General features: G+C 40.0%; 1 protein-coding gene and 1 non-coding gene across 2 annotated transcripts in view; both read left to right on the forward strand.

Annotated features, from left to right (window-relative positions):
- Positions 1–6,735, forward strand: part of PANK3 (pantothenate kinase 3) — a 24,471-nt gene extending 17,736 nt beyond the window's left edge. Inside the window, exons 5-7 of the mRNA XM_009285706.2 lie at positions 1,279–1,402; positions 4,571–4,696; positions 6,150–6,735. Of these exons, the coding sequence (XP_009283981.1) occupies positions 1,279–1,402; positions 4,571–4,696; positions 6,150–6,200 (301 nt within the window). The 3' untranslated portion in view covers positions 6,201–6,735. The remainder of the gene's footprint in view (positions 1–1,278; positions 1,403–4,570; positions 4,697–6,149) is intronic.
- Positions 6,736–19,557: 12,822 nt separating this feature from the next.
- Positions 19,558–19,629, forward strand: TRNAD-GUC. Its single transcript has one exon. It is a non-coding gene; the product is annotated as a tRNA-Asp (tRNA).
- The last annotated feature ends 41 nt before the right edge of the window (positions 19,630–19,670 follow it).

Raw genomic sequence — 19,670 nt, forward strand, 5'->3', positions numbered from 1 at the left:
GGAGACCTTCTTGCAGCCTATCAGTACTTAAAGGGGGCTTATAAGAAAGATGGGGACAGACTTTTTAGCAGGGCCTGTTGCGACAGGACAAGGGGGAATGGCTTTAAACTAAAGGGGGGTAGATTTAGACTAGATGTTAGGAAGAAATTTTTTACGCTGAGGGTGGTGAAGCACTGGCCCAGGTTGCCCAGAGAGGTGGTGGATGCCCCATCCCTGGCAACATTCCAGGTCAGGCTGGACGGGGCTCTGAGCAACCTGATCTAGTTTGAAGATGCCCCTGCTTGTTGCCGGGGGGTTGGACTAGATGACCTTTAGAGGTCCCTTCCAACCCAAACTATTCTGTGATTCTATGAAATCTTTGCTCTAATTCGGTAGTAAGAGGTCTTAATTCACAGTAACTTAATTCTTCTCCCTCTCCAGCCAGCTGAGGCCAAGACTCTTGAGAGAGCGTATGCTGAGAGGTTTTAATATGTGCAAACGTTACACTTTTAGTCAATACATCTTAACTCTCTCTGTATATAGGTACTTTTTGTTCTCATTTACTTTTTAAAACCCTTAGTATCTTTAATGACTATTTTAGTTTTAGAATAATCAGGATTCTAGCTCACTGAACTGACTTAGATATGGCACAGAGTCCTTAGTGGTAAAATATCATACATAACTATGTATTCTTGTCTTGTTTTTTCTTTTTTATAATTTGTAAGAAATGATCTACTGTGTATAGTAATGGAAATGCCCTTCTAATCTAGAACTCTTCATTTATACCACCTAAATTGCAGTCTGTTGGCTGTTTTTCTATTTCAGAGGATTGTGTTCTATCATAAAACCATTCAGCTCATCTCTAGTTTACTTCTACTTTGAGAATAGAGGATTGGATAGGTACTATGAGTGAGGAAGCAAGCATGAGGAGTTGGAGGATTCACCAGTCAGACTTAGGCATTGACTTAATTTACAACGACTAGATTTGCAGAGTAGTCTTGCCTAAGAATAAGACTACATTTTGCTGTAGATGTTTCTTCATGGAAGTCAACAATCTAAACAAAAATATTTTGTTGGGGGTCATTATTGTAACAAGATTGACTGTTTCCTGTGAAGGAATAAATACACATGTTGTAGTGTCAGTTGTCAAATTGCTGTATTTAATACAGGCTTAAAAAGGGAGCTCCTTAAGAACAAACATGAGACTTAAGTTCTGTTATAGTGTAAAAGTTACATTCTGAAATGACTTCAAATGCACATGAATCACTTTGTACTTAATGGAAATTTTTCCTGTTCTAGTTTTGGGAATATGATCTACAAAGAGAAGAGAGAGTCTGTTAGTAAAGAAGATCTTGCAAGAGCCATATTGGTCACCATCACCAATAACATTGGGTCTATTGCCCGGATGTGTGCAGTAAATGAGGTAAAAACTTCTGACAAGGGAATGATCTATCTATAGGTCTATTATTTGGTTTCAGCTTAAATGACTGCTAAAATGATGTATCATTTTAAACCTTTTAGTATGTTCTGAAATGAAACGAAGAAATTCATGTAGTATTAAAGAACTAGGAATTGGTTCAGAATATTTTGACTGTCTTTGGAGAAGTGGGACAAGGATATCTTTGCCAATGGGGAGGGTATCCTGAAGAGGAGGGCTTCAAGGTAGCTTTCTTAGGGAATGGAGCCCGAAGTCTGCAGAAAAGTGAAGGAGCAGGGGAGCACAGGATGTTGTGATGAAAGGACTTGAAGTCCCCTTGCGAAAACAGGATGATTGTGGGCCCAACTTAAGTCTCTGTACAGAAACACATGCGGCATGGGATACAAGAGGACCTGTAAGTCCTGGTTCTCATGAGGGACTATCCCGACCTCTATTGGAAGGGTAACATGGCAGATCACAAGCGATCCATGCTTCTCAGTGTGCTGGGGACAATTTTTTGACGCAGGTGCTAGGCAGGCTGACTAAGCAAGCATGGTGCTGGACCTGCTGTTCATGAGTCAAGAACTGGTCAGGGATTTCAGTGACAGCCTTGAAATAGTAAAGTTTAAGATCCTGAGGAAAGTGAAGAAGGCACGTAGCAGAATGGAGACTCTAGATGGACTTAAGTTGAACAGGATTCTGGTTTGGGGGGGGATTATTTAGGAAGCAAGATCTTGTGGGAGGTTGTCCCAATGGCATAAGGAGCCCAGAATAGCTTGTTGATCTTCCAGGGTAGCATCCTCACAGCAAAAACAAAAGGTGGGATACAGACTGGCTAGGGAGTAGCATTGCAGAAGAGAGGAGGGTGCTGGTAGACAAGCTGAACTGAACACAAATCAGCAGTGTATATGTGCAGTGGTGAGGGCTGACCTTGTACTGAGATGCATTAGCAAGGACATAGCCAGCAGGTCAGAGGAGGTGATACTTTGGGCATGACCTCTTTCCCTCTCTTCTCCAACCACCACCATCACCGAAAGAGAAGCTAGACAAAAGACAAACTAGAACAAGTCTAACGGACAGGTTACCAAGACAGGGCCCTGCCCTGGAGCACCTAATGTATGAGGAGACACTGAGGGATCCGGGTTAAGCCTGAAGAAGAAGCTGAAGCCTGGAATCATTGTCACTATCTAGAGAGGGTTACAGGGAAGACACTGCCAGGTACAGCCGTGCACAGCAGAAGCACAGGAAGCAATGGATGCAACTTGTAGCAAAGGGAATTCTGATTGGTATAAGGGGAAAAAGATGTTCACAATGAGAGTGGTTAAGCCCTGAAACATGGACTCAGAGAGAGACTGTGGACTCTGTGTCCTTGGAGAGTTTCAAAATGTGACTTGAGCAACTTCAACATTTAAGTTGCTGAAAGACATGCTTTGAGCAGTGCGTAGGACCTGATGGCCTCCAGCAGTTTCTTCAAGCTGAAGTAGCTCGTAGAAAGCCTTGTTTCTAGTTAAGCATTATTTTTAATTTTTACCAACTCTTGAGACTTCAAATTGTTTTGACATCTCTCTTCTTACTGGTTGATACAGAGACGGTTTCCTGCCATCTTCTATTTCTCAAAGCTCTGCTCTAACAGAACCAGTATGCATTCAGTTTCAATATGATTAGCATGGAGAGTCAAACCTATGGAAGAATACTGAATTGAGGCATAGAAGATACGGGTGTCTGAGCACCAGGGATCTCCTCATTCATTATCAACAAACTTTGGATAAAGTGAGGTTTAGTAACAGCTTTCTTAGAGAAGACTAAGGGTAACTGTATTTAGAGCTCTGCTTAAAATCTGTGGACATAATAATCTCAGAAATATCAACAACCTTGTTAGCTGCAAGGAGTTTTTCAAGTTTGCTTAGGAGCCAGACTAATATATTTTTCTGTTCTTAATATTGCAAGTTCTCCCTCAGTTTCCTTCTCTGTCTTTCTCTCATGTCTGTCTTGGAGAAGAAAGTCAATTTTGTGGGTATTAAGTTAATGTTGGCTTTTTTGCTTTATGGCAAAGCTTGATAACAAAAGAGTTAAAATGAGGGTGAAGTTGAAAGTACATACTAATAGCCTAAGTCAAATGTATGCAATTTATATTTAAGGGTGAGGGTAAATGACTACAAATCAGAACTCATAAACTGCACAAATTAGCTTTATTCCAAGGGTTTTTTTGGTCTAATTCCAACTATGTCACAGAACTACAAATCATAAGGTTAATAGGGATACACAAACTAATATCTTGAACTGATGTATAAAGATAAAATGGATTTAATTATTTTGGCTTCCTGCTATAGAGCAGAATTATGTTTGGGTGCCTTAACAGCGTGTTTACTTTGTCTTCACTGTGAACTAATGAAGATGGTGAAAAACAATTGCATGTTAGTCATTTAGCTACACGTTGAATTGTCATACTAGTTTTTGTAACAACTTGGATACGAGTATTCATCTAACATAATTAAGTGCTTATTTAAGCACTGTGTTAAGCACTAACACAAATTTTCTTTGGTTCTTGCTCTCATATCGTTAAACCAGTGTTTAATGTTGCTTCCACTTAAATGTTGGATTTATTTCAGTGAATGAGGAAAATTAAATGATTTTCACTTTTTTACATTTGACTTGATTAAAATTCACAGCTCACTTCTAGCATTTAAGTCTTAGTCTAATGTTATGCTGAGGTACATTGAGGTCTGAAGAGGAAAGGAACATCTGTTATGTCTTACTGTCTTCGGCTTCTTTACAGTGCTGCCTTGTTGCATATGGATCAAGCAGCATTGTACAGGGCTATGAAGGCATTGAGTCTTCTCTACCAAATATAAGTATTTTTCATTTAATTTCACTTTTAGCTGGGCTGTTTCTTTGGCTTAATTACTGAAAATGCTCACTTAATTTGAAACACAAATGCTACTTCTCTGTAAATTAAGTCCTTTAATTCTTGAGGGTTGCACGGTTTTTCCCCAAGTGTGCTGTGTTTTAAATTTCAGAACCATGTTTTAATTGTGGGTTGTTTGTTTTTTGTTTTTTTGTTTGCGGGTTTTTTCCCTTGCTCAAGACAGTCAGTTCTTTCATAGCTTAATTTTTCAAAGCTGTGTTAAACAGTGAAAAGACTTAATCCTTTGCTGTTTTTTCTCTTCTTTTTAGAAAATAAACAGAGTTGTGTTTGTTGGCAATTTTTTACGTGTGAATACTTTGTCAATGAAGCTTCTTGCATATGCACTGGATTACTGGTCAAAAGGCCAGCTGAAGGCCTTGTTCCTTGAACATGAGGTATGCTGTGGTTCATTTATCTGTATGTATTACCATCAAATCAAAAATGCATGTATTGAGTAGCTGTCATGTGTGATATCCTGAGTCACCAAGTACTCAGTAAACACTGAAAATAAGAGGAGGTTTGTCATACTGTATTGGTTCTCTGGGGACAGCACTCTCTGCCAGGGAAGTACTTCAGTCACTTTGGGGTATCTCAGGTCACTTTGGGGTATCTCAGTTCACGCTATAGATCTTTGGAGAGGGACAAGAAAATGTTAAGGTCTGCACTAAGGTTCAACAGTCTTTCCTTGGTTTTGGGTGGAAACAATAGTAAGGATTGTATTTCAAAAGATTACAGAGAGATCTAAAGCATGGGCCTTTGAAATACTTATATTGTTCTCAAATGAGCTTGAGCAACATCCTGAAAGTCGAGACTGCTTTTAACAAGGACTGCTTTCATACCACCACAGATACACCTTAAAGTTGTTGTAGTGATTTTATGCTCTGAGACTAACCTGCTTTTGCAGGTTAGTTTGATCTAACTTTGAACTAACTTTGATCAGCTTCTGCAATCTAGATCAGTATGTAATGCTGAGAGAGTTGACCTGTTTTGGTTAAAATATAGGCAACCAGTATTAATTACAGGTGCAGCAGTTGGGAGACTTGTAGCTTCTTGGCAGTGGGCTAGCAATTTTTCTCCTCAATTTGTTGGTCTGCAAATATTACAGCATTACATCTATTCCCCTTCAGTTGATTCTCACAACTTTTTTCCTTTATTGCTTATCCTGAGACTGACAATAGTCTGTCTTGGTGCTACGGTCTGCAGTAATAGCAGAATGGTTCCTTGTTAGTTCTACCCTCTTCAGATTTTTCTTGGATAAATTTTAAATTCTTGCATTTGGTCAAGTGTAGATTCCAAACACTTCTCTATTTTATAGTTAGAGGGAGGGGGAACATCTTGCTTCCCCAGAGGGGAAAAGTAATCCAACAGGAGAACGTGGTTCTTTGTATGCAGGTAAGTATACAGTCCAAAAAAATGGTGTTGAAGCTTGGACATAATTCTTTAAAAATGTGAGGTGCAGTTAGTTTAAGAAATTTTTGACTTGTACCTTAGGAATAGTGTTGCTATGGACATTGAAGATCCTTTGGCAACCAAAATATGCAGCTCCTCTAGGAAAAACAAACCAAACCTAATTTCCATGCTTTGGGAGTCACCGATACATGTCTTAGAAGTCCTGCAGTGTATGGGGAGGCTTGGGGTGAAATCTCCTAAAGTTAAGCTAGATAAGAAGGATTAAATGTTTGTTTCGCAAAGCTTTAAAAAATTATTATTAAAGATTATATATTTAAAGTGTATGGTGTTCTTTCTGTAGCATTGGTCCACCAGATGCTTGTTGTTGTTGAAATGTGATTAGTGCAGAATTTAATACCCTACTTGAACCTGAAATATTTCTTTTGTTGTTTTGAACAGGGGTACTTTGGAGCTGTTGGTGCTCTTCTTGGGCTGCCAAATTTCAGTTGAGATACCAGATGTCACTACACTGAACTATTTTCCACCTGGATGACACTTGTTTATGGCAATGGGAACTAAATCTGGGGAGGGGACAAGAAAATAGCAGATTTTCTTTAACTGTTTTTAAGAAGTGATTAGCTACTGAATATCGCCATTATAAGGAAGGGATTTTCATTCTGTTGGGCATTGAAAAGTGAACTGTTTGGGGATATTGTTTATGTTCTTTGGTACATGTAGCCAGTATTGAACTTTTAATAGGCAATACATTCTCTGAAAACAAGCTTCCAGAAGAAGGAATGCCAAACCTTTCAGTGCTCCGTGTGAAAATAATGCAGGTTTATTCCTGAGGCTTTAGGCCCATTAGTTTTGTATATAATTGATGAATGAAAAAATATTTTCATTAGTTATACTACATTATGAGCACAATTTCCCATGTATACTTACAGAAAACAACTTTTAAAACAGTAAGGTACTACCTACAAGATGAGGGAACTGTAGACAATTGCTTCCCACAGTAAGAATAGTAATTATTTTATTTTTATATGTAATGCAGATAATATTAATGCTTTAATTTTCAGTGGGAAGAATAGAAACACAAAAAATCAGCCAAAGCAGCAGATTAAGCAGTTGATGTTTGTACTTACAGAAAACAACTTTTAAAACAGTAAGGTACTACCTACAAGATGAGGGAACTGTAGACAATTGCTTCCCACAGTAAGAATAGTAATTATTTTATTTTTATATGTAATGCAGATAATATTAATGCTTTAATTTTCAGTGGGAAGAATAGAAACACAAAAAATCAGCCAAAGCAGCAGATTAAGCAGTTGATGTTTTGAATGTTTTTGTGAAGATACTCACTTGCCCTCTTCATTTATTTGAAGATGCAGCTGGTATTTTGGGAAGATCCCCTCTGTCTTTGGATTTGGAAAAGGATTTAATGATTAATGAAGGCAGGTTTTTGGGGTTGGGGTGGGGGGGGAGAGGATGTGACTTCCAAAATGCCTTCTGGTTTTTGGGGGTTTTCCTTTTATAAATTCTGACATCATGCATCATTATTTGTAAATTTTCTTGGTCTCTTTTATAAATTCTGACATCATGCATCATTATTTGTAAAGGTACCACAAAGCCTGAGAGAATTTAAGAAATCCTTATAAAATAGACTAAATATGGGACCTCACAATTCTGATGCTTTGGCTCATTTCTGTGGAGGTTTGGAAAATTTCTGCCCCATCCTACTAATTTGAAAATGTGATTTCTCCTTAATTTTATAAGAGTTGATCAGAATCTAATTAGGTGTTGAAAATGAAAGGTTGTTAGCTTGCTTTTGGATTTGGAAGTTTGTTTTTGAAAGTTGAGGACAGCATCAGAGTTTGTATTGCATCAACAAACGGACCAATATTTAGTGTGCTTGCAATATGGAACCAGTCATCAAATTGTGGCCTTGGGATAAAATCCGTACTCTGGAACTGATCTTTGGGTTTTTCTGTATTCTTTTAAAATTTACAGTTGTGATTATTGTAATAAGTTTAGTCCTGAAGCCAGGACATGAGATCTTAAACTAGTAAGAGTATTATACAGTCGTTAGCTATATGACTCTCTGTGGACTAAAGAGCTACCCAATTTTATGATATCATTTTAGTGTTAAAGATTTCCTGTAAGTGCATGAGGAGCAACCAGAGTAGGACACGTTCATGTCTTGGGTTTTAAGGTATTTTTAAAACTGATTGCTCAAGTATTCCACAGCATGGCTGTGTTGTATTCACAGACACATCCACCTAGTGTGTTAGAAACCTCTATGTGCTATTTTCAGTCTTCTCTTTCTTTTCTTAAAATCCAGAGCCCCATACTAACATCATATGTTTGTCTTTTTTAACAAAAATTCTGTGGTCCTTTAAGAGTACAATAACTTAGAGTAGCCAATTCATTAAGCCCAATGCCAATCACAAATGCAGTTCATTTGTTGTTGCTTTTCCTGGTACTCATACTACATTTCCATTGTGCTTGCTTTGATGTTTCATTTTAGACATAAAAAACTAAACAAAAATTACACTTACAGTTCAACTGATCTAATGCTAAATCAGAGCATTTCAGAAAATAAGTGAATATGGGTTTTATAGAATGTCTTTATAAATGCTGTATACTGTTCCTTTTAAGTTACGATTGACTATAGAAAGTAACCTTTATTTGGTTATAAAACTTTGTAAAAACTTAATTTTCTGAATGTTTTGACAGCCTCCTGAAAATTTTGCAAACAAACTGCGTATTTTTCTTGCCAAGTGAAGTACTTTAAGACACATACTACAGCTTGATTAGAAATGGTTCCTGTAGACCGTATTTATTGCTACTTCACTTCTCATTTTCTGATACTGAAAGAGAGCTGCTCTTGAAGCAGTAGTTAGAAGTTACTTGTATATTTAACCAGAAGCACATGTAGAAGATGATTGCCTAATGACCATGGTTAATTTAAACCATTTGAAATTGATATGACCTAAGATACATTTTTAAAGTAAATTGTACAGAGTTACAGAATAAATTTATGGAGTAATTCTTGAATAGCTGTACTGTATAGAAACTACTGTGAGAATCAAAAAGTATGCCCTACCTCTATTTTCCTTCCCTTGAGCTTCTAAAAAAATTGGCTTCCTTTTGCTAGTTTTATCAGCACAATTGTTACTTCATTACAAGAGCAAGCAGAGAAGTTTTCAAGCCCTACTGTAAAGCCCAGGGGTCTGGTATTTAAGCCACATCTTTGGGTTTCATCTCATTTTCTCTCAACTTAGAACTTGTTACTGGAGTCTCCAAAGATTGACTCTACCACCAGTAGAAATGCTAGGCATCGCAAATAGTTGCAAGATAAGCCTTAAAGTCTTTTCATCTAGATTCTCTTCGAAATAGGTTGAAAAGGCTTGTTTCTTTTATACAAATCACTGAAGTAACTTGCTTTTTCCTGATCTTCTCTGTTTTTACTTTTACCCTTGCCATTTCTTTTCCTTAAAGCTAACTGGTTGAAGCGGCTTTAGAGTGAATTGATTCAATGTGATGAACTACAATAGAGAAAATTTGGGGTTTTCTCAGGGCTACTGTCGTCATCTCAAGTGGAACCACTTCTCTAGAGGAAAGCTGTGTGATATTTCCTCTTCTAAAGTAAAATGTAAAGCTCATTTTGAATGTCTAATCGTTTTCAGCTCAATCAGCCATGTGAGTGCCTTTTAATTTTTTCATATAATGCCAATTTTGCTGGTACTGGGACTTTATCCAGGAGGTTTCCTGACCAGTGTTGCTTACCAGAGAAATGGCAGATAATTTTATAGGCCATGGAGATGATCCCTTCAATCCGGTGTAGCTAGAGATGCCAGGAAAACAGCATCGGGTTTCTGGCTTCCTATCCCTGTAGCCTTTATCTTGGGATAATGCTTTTGCATTTCTTGGTCTCATCCCTCCAGCTTGGTCTTTTTAAGTATTACGCACAGTTTTATTGTATCAGTATCTCTCTAAAAATCATTCAGGTTTTTAGTCAGATAAGTACGGATTATTTCTGGCCAAAGAAGTTCATTTTTAGATGAAGCTATTCCAAGTTGGTATGGCTATTAAACTTAACCACTTTCACCTTTCTAGTTCTACTAGGGTAACTGCAATTTGAACGAGAAGGGAACTTCTACAATACACTTCGAATATTTAGCAAGCTGAAATGAACACATCCTCAGTGTTCTTTACTGAAGCTAGCAGAGGTTTAAGTATAAAGACTTTTTTCATTCTTTTACTAAAGCCTCAATAAATTTAACAGTTCGGAGAGAAGCAGCACGATACACTGTCTTAGAGTTTGGTCCAGACTTTCAAAGGGTGTTCAGATGTCTGATCTGCCTTTTGAAGATCTTTCCCTCTCTCTCTGTAGTGTTCTGCAAGCAAGCACCTGTGTGGTTCTACCAACACCTCCATTCATAATTTGAGAGTTACGGTGTGGAAAGAATATGAGACCATGCTGTCCCACTTACACTCAGCCTGTATACTAAGAACAAAAGTTCAGTTCTGGCTTCTCGTAACGTATTAAATACTCCTTCAGTAGTACTGCGAGATTCCTACTTGCATTTGAGTTGTTGGTAGTATATATGCAAGGTGATTATATTGCCCTTAAGGGTTGTAATACTAACTCTTTGTCTCTGTCCAGTATAGGTCTTCAGGAAATACCTACTTCCAGATAAGTTGCAATAACTTCTCATTTCTAAATGTTTCAGAATAACTGGGATTTTAACAGTGGGAACTAGCTAAAGCGTCTTTTATCTAGAGCAAATCTGTGCTGCTTAAAGACTAGATGGTGTCTTATGCATTCGGTCATTAACTTATGTTAATGCCTAAATTTATATTCAACCTATTTTTAAATATCACTTTTGCTATTCACATTCTGGATACTAGATGGCTATAATCCTGAGGAGACAGCTTAGTTGAGTTCAGAACAGAGATGAAGGTTGATGCAGTTCTGTTGAGCTAGTTGTGGTCAGCTTTTTATCCTCAGTCCATTTGTACACGTAACGAGATTAGTGTTTTCCTAGCGACAGGGCTTTCTACATCCTTTTTTTGGAGTATCTAGGCTTAAAAAATGTGTAATATGCAATAGAGCTTTGCTTAGGTTAAAAAGTAAACAAAAATCTGTGGGTCAGATTAGAAGTAATTGACCAAGACCTGTAGGTCACAGTGCAGAGCTAGGACACACTTGACACATACAGTTACTGTTTTGGTTGCATTATTTTTTCCATTTCCCATTAACGCACAGCGAGAGGGGGCAGACTTAACAATCATCATGGATAAAATGGGTGAATTAAGTCCTCAGACATGACCATGGGAGATAAAAAATGCTTTATCACAGTATAGAAGGATAATTCCCTGCTTAAATTCTTTAAGTTTTACCGATATATTCCAAAGTACCTTGCCAGTATTCTGTCATCTGTGATAAAATTACTAGTTCGTTAAGTTTAAAACAAGTCTGCAAAGAAGCCTGTTTTATTAGTTTTGTTTACTTCACACATGTAAAGCATATTAAGTATTCTTTAAAACACACTTTCTGAAAACATCTCAAAAGATGCTGTAATATATTTGTAATTATTAATATGCTAATGGAATATGTTTGAGCAGTCTAGGTTTGCATAACTGAGTGCCAGATCCTGCTCACTTCAGGTACTTGAGTAGATGATTCTCTTAAATGGGGACTGTTTTAAACTAATGAGCAAGATTTGGCCTCGAGGTCGTCTGCCGGGGGAACACAGTAATGCTACTTTGCATATTCCTGCTGGTGCTAAATCATTTGTTGAAAATAAAGATTCTAAATAGAAATTGTAAATAAAATATTTATGGCCTGGTCCTTTTGACAGACTTAAAATTTATCACTTGCAAATATTTTTGGCCTTATTTCAAGTTCCCCCCCCCCCCTTTTTTTTTTTTTTTTTCTTCGTTTCCTCAGTTTTCTGTGTTTGTTAATGTGGCAAGTCATTGGCAGATTTGGCTTCCTGTGCTGCTTTCGGTAAGGCCCATAACATTCCCATTGTGCATTATGATACGGATGACTTTTCATTGCTGGATTTCAGTCTTATCCTTCATCTTGTTTTGTCATTGTAGCTGTTAAACAAGTAGTATCAAGTAGAACACGATAGGCATTTGTTCTCTGCTAAAACTTCAAGAAAATCAGCCATTACTGTAAGCATTTGGGGAAGTTGTTGAAAATGCAAAAATACCCATTTAAAATAATTTTAAAAGCTAAATGTGTTAATTTTTCTTGCCTATAAAATAAACTGGAATATGGTATATCAGTTGCTAATCTTTGCTACAAATTGCTAGCATTTCACAATTCTAGCATCGATTTAAGAACATTGTAAATACAAGCTTTGGGAGGAGGTATGTTAGTTTCAGATCGTGCATTACAAAAGAATTTAATTATAAGACTAGTGAATTAGTATTTTGAGACCTATTAAATTACGACATCTAGAACATGACAATTAGCGTGTTGATGTTATAGAGATAGGATACAGAGGGGTTTTGATAATCCACACTTTACATTTCTGAGTTTTGGCATTTTAACAAACGAGTATTTAATTTTCCATCTACTGTCTCGTCATATGCAGGCCTTCTAATCATGAACTGCTGTCTTCAAATATTTGTTTTAGTTAGTTAGCAAAACGGACAGGCGAATTTATCAATTGTAAACCCCTGTAAGATGGAAGTTCTCCGAAGAGCCATTTGGTTAAGTTGCCTTATTCTATTACATTGCACTCATGTTATGTCTCCACTTTCTTGTTTACTGTTCAGACACTGAAGATGTGATGTAAAAATATGTGCTACAAATTTTTATTCATAAATTACTGACTAATACCTTTGTGTCACCTGTTAATACAGCTCTTGTAAATGATACCTTTATGCCATCTGTAATACAGCTCTTGTAAATTGTTTAAATTATTTTTCTTATAGATTCTCGTTATTGAATGTACAGATTAGATCCCTTTAATATGTCACTGAATAATTTGATTGGGGCCCAAATACGGCCAATGTGGTAATTCATCCCATCAAAACTGTAAATAATTCTTTACTGCTTGTTTGCATGAATGAAATTTGGATTTAATTTACTTTGTCATAACCCAGCTCCTCTGTGACGGGCCTACTTTTTGCAGTTTATTTTCTGGTTTTATTACCATTTGTTCTGTATGAATGTTGAAACAGTACTTTGTCTTTTCCTAATAAATAATTTGAGATTGTTCATTGTTTGCCTACCTTTGTGGGTTTTGGGGGAGGGATTTCTGAGTGTGTTTTTTTTTCCTTCAGCATCATAACTCGCTGTGATACTTGGTACTGGGGGTTGTTGCGGAACGTTTTATACTAAGGAAACATGACTGGTATGGCTTTCATGCTCTTTTCTTCCTTTAATAAAAGCCTATACTTCGCAGTTCTTAGAGTCAGGTCCTGTTTTTAAAAACATTTCATGTCCTAAAGAAAGTTAGTTTTGCAGTCTTGAAGTAGAAAGCATGCCGTGAAGCTACTGTAAGCTTTTGCCTTCCAAATTAACTTGAGAGCACATGCTGGTTCATGCACACAGGTGACTCAGAGTCATATTTTCCTGTTGAATAAAATACTTCATGTATAAACTGCATGTTATATATAAACTGCAATTCCTCCTCTGTTGGAATTGTTCTTTGCTTATGTTTTGGAAAAGCCAAACTACGTTGTCCTGAAGTTGTTCTGACTGAATGCCTAACGGGCAAGAAGTTGTCAGGAATGAAGTCTGTGCCACAACAACATGCTGGCAATGTATCTTGTGACAAGCTTGCTGTGTCAGAGACTGTTCTTCAGCGTGCACTGTACAAATATTTTAGCCATTCAAACTACAAATCTTTGCTTTAAACTGCCAAAAATGAAACCCTGAAAATTCCATTCTGTGTTGTATCTCTATCGAGTCTGGCAAAGAGGAGCTCTGTACCACAGTGATTCTTTTTACCGAGGGGAAATGAGCTTGTAAGAAATACAAGCTCCTTGACAAGTATATGGGGTGTTGATTTGTTTGGTTTGCCATTTTTTTTAATGCAGAAATGTATTTTCTTTCTTTGAGTGAACTGTAGTAGCCTTTTGTGGAAGCTGCTTTGCATTTCAGCTGGGGTCCTTAACTGCTGCCTGGTGCAGCCTGTGTGTGCAAGCTCAGGGGATGGGGTAAGCTGTGTGAGCTTCATTTAGTTCTATCTTATCTGTGGATCTGATTTAAAAAAAAAAGTTTGTGTGAAACAAATGACTTCCTCTTACTGTAAGACACTTCGGCCAGCTGTATTTGAATTTTTATTGGACTCAGAAATGCAAACCTCTAATTTACTAATCCTTGTAACTTCCCTCTTTTTAGAACTATAGATTAAAAATGAAGTTTGTCTTTTGTCCCAGAGTGAACCCCCCCTGCTCTAAAGGCATTTCTGTCCATCAACAGGTGTCCAATAGGTATATCTACTTTCTGCCATTTTAGGCTACAGCACAAAAAAGTAGTAGCAGTTGCCTTGTGCACAGCACGTGGAAGGTACCGGGGTGGTCAACCACGTTCTCCTGTTTCCAGTCTGGAGGGAGCAGACAGAGCACCGCTCCCTGGGGACTCGGCACGGCGTCTGCTGCACCACGAGCATCTCTGCCTCAGGGAGGTGCATCGTTAGGGCTACAGAGCAATCGGTGTTGCTCCGTGTCCGCAGGCAGGACGGGGAGAGAATTTTTATGCAACCTGTAAGTATGGAGTTGAGAGAGTTAATTTGGTGATGGTGGCTCCTTTGTAACCTTACAGGGTCACGGGGCAAATTGCCTCCAGGAGGCTGCAGTAACGCTGTGGCTGGCCCAGACTGCTAGTGTGGGCCCTGGAAGCTGGGTGCAGGAAGGGAAATGATGAGAGTAGCTCTGTTACGGCAGGGTCATAAGCAGTTACAGAAGAAGCAGTATCAACTTTTCTGTAGGTAAAAATTTCTCTTCCATAGGACACAACAAAGCTTTTCGGTTCCTGAAGGTGCCTTTCGTGGGAAGGCCATAAAGCTGTGTCATGTAGAAAGGAAATGTGTGCGCTGAGAGTGCTTAAGGTCTCGGAAACAGGCTTGAGTTAATGAGCAACTTGGCAAATCTCTAACATGGGGACAGATACCTCCGTGGTGTATGAACACTTCATCCTCTCAACCCTTTAGATTCTGGCTGAGCAGTGTTGGTTGGGAGAAGCTTTTGGGCACGGTTTATTGCAGCGTTCTGCATTGTTTTTCTTCACGTAATTATAAAGGAGATTTACATACCTTTTTTTGCCCTCAAACAGCTTACACATTGAGCAATGAGTAGGGGAAGTGTTCTAGCAGATTTTTGCATGATGAAACCTGAACGGAAGAGAGATCCAAAATGACAGCGTATTTCAAGCAGATGATGAAATACGTTCCATCAACTGAGGGGGAAGAAATACAAAGAGTGAAGATTCATAGCCAAACTCCAGACTCCGCGCATTCTGAAAGGTAAAGGGCCTGCAGCTTGTGTGATGTTAAGGCAGAGTAAGCACCTCAGAAATTACTTGCAAATTAAAATTTGAGTGGTTTTTGTACTGCTTGTCATAGCCCTGTGAGTTTGGTTGTTCAGCCAATTTTCCATCTACCCTGTTGTCCACCTATTTACTCTGTGTTTCACCAATTTGGCTCTAAGTTAACTATGAGAGATGATGGCAAAGGCCTGGCTAAAGTCAGGATAAACATCATCCGATGCTCCTCCATTAGCTACAGAGCCAGTCATCACAGAAAGCTATCAGGTCGGTCAGGCACAATCTGCCCTTGGTAACGCCATGCTGTTCCTAATCGCTCTTGTGCTTTGTGTGCCTGGATGTGTCTTCCCGTAAGACTTGTTCTGTAGCCTTCCTGGGCACTGGGGTGAGGCTGGCCAGCCTGTACTACCCCACATACACCTTCCTGAGGATGGGTGTGACATTTGCCTGCCTTCCGCCATCAGGAACCTTCCTTGGTGGCCATGACCTACCAGTGGTCAGCTCCATCCCTGCCCTCAGACAGAGCCTGTCTGGTCCCATGGCATCACGTGTGGCCAGACAGCTCCAGGGCTCCTTTACTGTTTTCCTCTCCAGTGGGGAATGCCTCGCTCCCACCACTTCTGCTCCTGAGGGCAAACCTTAGAAGCGAGAACCTGAGGCAAAGAAGGTACCACCTACTGTAGCCTCTTCTGTGTCTCTTGTTACTGGGGATCACGGGGCTTAACAAACCAAATGGGGTGATTCTGTTGAAGGAGGCCGGTATACTGGGGTGAGTGGTATCAAGGTGAACAGCCCTGAGTTTTGGCTGGAGACTGATTATCACAGACTGGTGGCAGCAGAGGAATGCAAGCCTGGAAGCAGCAAGGGAGCAGGTGTTGCTAGCAAGGGAATGCAAGGAGAGGTGCTTCACACAGTAAATGCAAAGAGCTAATGCCCAAATCGGTGGCATTACAGATGTAGGAGGGAGGTGTCACTGGCTGCAGCAAGTTGTTTGCTCTTTTAAAAAGTACTCTAAGTCAGTGTCATTGACCTGGAAGCAGTACTAGCTGTTAACTCCAGAACTGATGTCATCTGCAGTATTTGACGTTGTTTTGAGTTTATAGCCCCTTATGACTTTTCTGTTGTGATCAATTTATTATAGCTTATCACTTCACTTGAATTCCCTGGCAAGGTCCTGCCAGAGGCCATGTCTCCCTAACAGTCAGCTCAGGACACCAGGAACCAGAGCATTCTGTACTTCTCATTTTGGGTAGATATGCCTCTTTCTGGGAGAATCCCTAGCAGTCCTATCACCTACCTGTCTGTAACTTTTCTTACTAGAAAGAACGTTTTGTTTCAGCGTCTCCCTTCTAGGGGAAGTTGAGAGGCTTTGCTCAGTCCTGCATTTAATTTCCATGGACTTCACTTAAGGAACGCTGCAACGGATGAATCTGTTTTAAAATCTTAACCAAGATCTACAGGTTTATGGCTGTTTATTAGCTTGGAGATCAGCCTGCAACCTGTGAGTAATATAGTGTTCTCGCTTTTCTGAAGGGACTGTATTAAATGTGTAAAAGGTTGTGAGTCTTGCATAACCCAGATGTGTCCAGATACGCAAATTATCGAGTTGTCTCTGACGTAACCTGTTCATGTACATTTATATCACAGGCTTTGGTCTGGTTCGCTTTCTGTGGAGAGCTGCTGATGTCATTTGATAGCAGATGATACAATTTCCCAGGGAACGTGTAGGAAGTACAAGGGTTTACATCAGTAATTTAAAACTAAGTGAAAAGGCATTACTTCTTAAGAAAGACTTTTCAGGTCACCGTTGGAGATCTGCATGCAGGGTATGGGGAACGCCGAATTGCTGTTTTGAAGCCAGCTCTAGGACTTCTGACGTGGCTGGGGCTGGACAACACAAACCTGTTTGTGGATGCCTCTTTTCCTTCTTTCCACCAAGTATGTTGCTGTTACTCATTTGTCCCCTGGTTAAGCAGAGACTTTAGTAGAGGATTTACCTTTCATGAAAAGCGCATTGCTGAGCTGGTGGTGTGCACAAATACCCCAGGAGTAGAGCACACCTGTTCTTACTGGAAAGGATAAAGGAGGAAAAAGCCACAACCCAAACAAATAAAAACCCCCATGGTCAGTAAGACTCCGTACTTTGTAAGTTGGTACCAGGGGAATTGCAAAGTGTTCAACATCTAATAACCTGATCTCTTTTCTGGCCATTAAATTTATTTATTTTAAAATTGCAATTGATTCATCTTTCAGTTTGGGGTATTTAATGGCAGCCAGTTTTTAAGAGAGCCACCATTCACCATCCTCTGGAAACCAGTCTGCTTTACGTTACCCACCTGCCCTTCCCAAATTCATTTCTCACACGTGTTGATGTGGGTGGCTCACAGGCAGGGCCTTCTGGCCAGAGGTCCTGCACTAGGCTGAGGCTTAACATCAGTTTCCGATCTATTGGGAAAGGTGATGAATTTCAACAGCGTGAGACCTTTCGCTTACAAACTTATAAATAGGATCAGTTCAGAAGCCTTCCAGCCTCTTTAGCCATCATTTGCACGAGGTGTCGAGCTGACAGCTGGAGGCCGTAGCTGTTTCAGCTTTTCTCAATTAATCTGTTACTGCCTCTGAGTTAATGCCCCAGCTATCTCTGGCATTTTATGGGTATTTGTTTGTCAACTCAAACTGAGACCTGCATGAGACAGGACAACACTTCAGTCCTGCAGTTCTCATGTCCTTTGAGGATTAGGGTTTGATTCTGCTACCACAGGAAAACTGACGACATGGAGAAGGATAGAGTAAAAAAACCTACAGACAAATAGATATAAAGTTCTGCTTTGGAACAGTTTTAAAAAATCAGTTCCAGCTTCCACCAGGAATGTATTGTAGATGTTATAAGCATCTTTCACACCAAATACTGCTGCTCTTTGCTCTGATGAGGTGAGAACGGGACCTCTGGGAATCTCATAAAAGGTGTGTGATTTCAAGTTCTCCGTTTTCAGCTGCTCTTCTCCCTCGTACTGGGACCTTGCATGGGGAAGGGGGGCAGAGAGTTGCCAGTGCAAACAGCTCCGCTGCCAGACCAAGAGAGGAGCTTTAGGCAAACATTGCAGTATGTGTGAGGCTCCCTTAGCACACAGATACGGTTACAAAACACTCCACAGCATGTTCCAGCCTGGGAAATTAATGTAGTATTAATTTTAAGCTGCTTGGTGACAGTTCACTGGCTGTGGTTGCGCCTTGGCTCTGTGTCCATTTCCCCTCTATCAACTAACAAACCCAAAATTAATCTTGACACAAAAATAACGGCTCATTTCCCACCCATGGCTCTACAGGCACTGCCTCAGCATGGTGATTTCCCTACCTACAGCTGGATACGATTGATCAGGATGGGTGGGAGTCCCCTCTTACCTGTAGCCCATGACAGTGACACTAGATGCTCACCCCATGTGGTTTTGTATCATGTAGATGTGGTGCTTAGGGACATGGTTTAGCGGTCGACTTGGACGTGTTGGGTTTACGGTTGGACTTGATGATCTCAAAGGTCTTTTCCAACCCAAATGATTCTATGATTCTATGTTTTCCTTTAACTTCTTCAGCTCTTGTGAAATCTGGAAGTGAAGTCTCTTCTGTCAAGTTTTCCCCGTATTCTCAGTGTGTATTTCCTAGTTTTCCAGAATTGGCAGCAGTTTGGATGGAGAGAGAAAAGTTTCTGAATCTTCACCAAAAAAAAATATTTTTTTTCTGACTTTTTGCTGTTAGAGATGGATCTTAACTCAGACTCTGACATGCCGCTTCCACAGAAGTGGATGCGATACAGCGTCATGTTCTTACATACGTAAATGCAACCTCATGACTTGCTTTGATACCAACAGAGCAGTGATTCTGGACTTTGCTGCAGTAAGTATTGGAGCTGAGCTTACATGTTCTTTAAAGTGTATATCCTATAGACATAATATGCATATATATGTGTGCGTGTGTGTGTTTGTAAGTATCGAAGCCCGAGCTTGGCCCTTACAGGAAGCTTTGCGGTGAGTGCTCTTTCAGTTGAAACGGTCTCAGCTCTTGCCCGAGGTGGCGTGAGCAGAGCTTGCACACCTGAGAAAGGCCGAGGCAGGGCACACAGGCGCTACCCCGGTATTTTGAGCAGCCTCTCTGTGCTGCCGGGGTTGGATTGTTACAGCCAGAGCAACCACAGTGACCTGCCCCAAAAGCAGTAGAGGGACAGGAGAGAAAACCGGCGGCCCCTGCGAGGGCGTCAGTGGAAGAGCGACAGCGGGACAGTTAACACGCTCCGTGAGGGGGCGGGCGGGGTGTGCGGGAGGGTCGCTCAAATAATGAGCTTGGGGGAGGTGTTCCCGCTCCTCGTTAGTATAGTGGTGAGTATCCCCGCCTGTCACGCGGGAGACCGGGGTTCGATTCCCCGACGGGGAGATGGCGCCGCTTTTTCCTCTCCCGCCCGGCGGCCCCGGGGC

Source organism: Aptenodytes forsteri, unplaced genomic scaffold (assembly GCF_000699145.1).
Source record: "Aptenodytes forsteri isolate BGI_AS27 unplaced genomic scaffold, ASM69914v1 Scaffold54, whole genome shotgun sequence".
Taxonomy (NCBI): Eukaryota; Metazoa; Chordata; class Aves; order Sphenisciformes; family Spheniscidae; genus Aptenodytes; species Aptenodytes forsteri.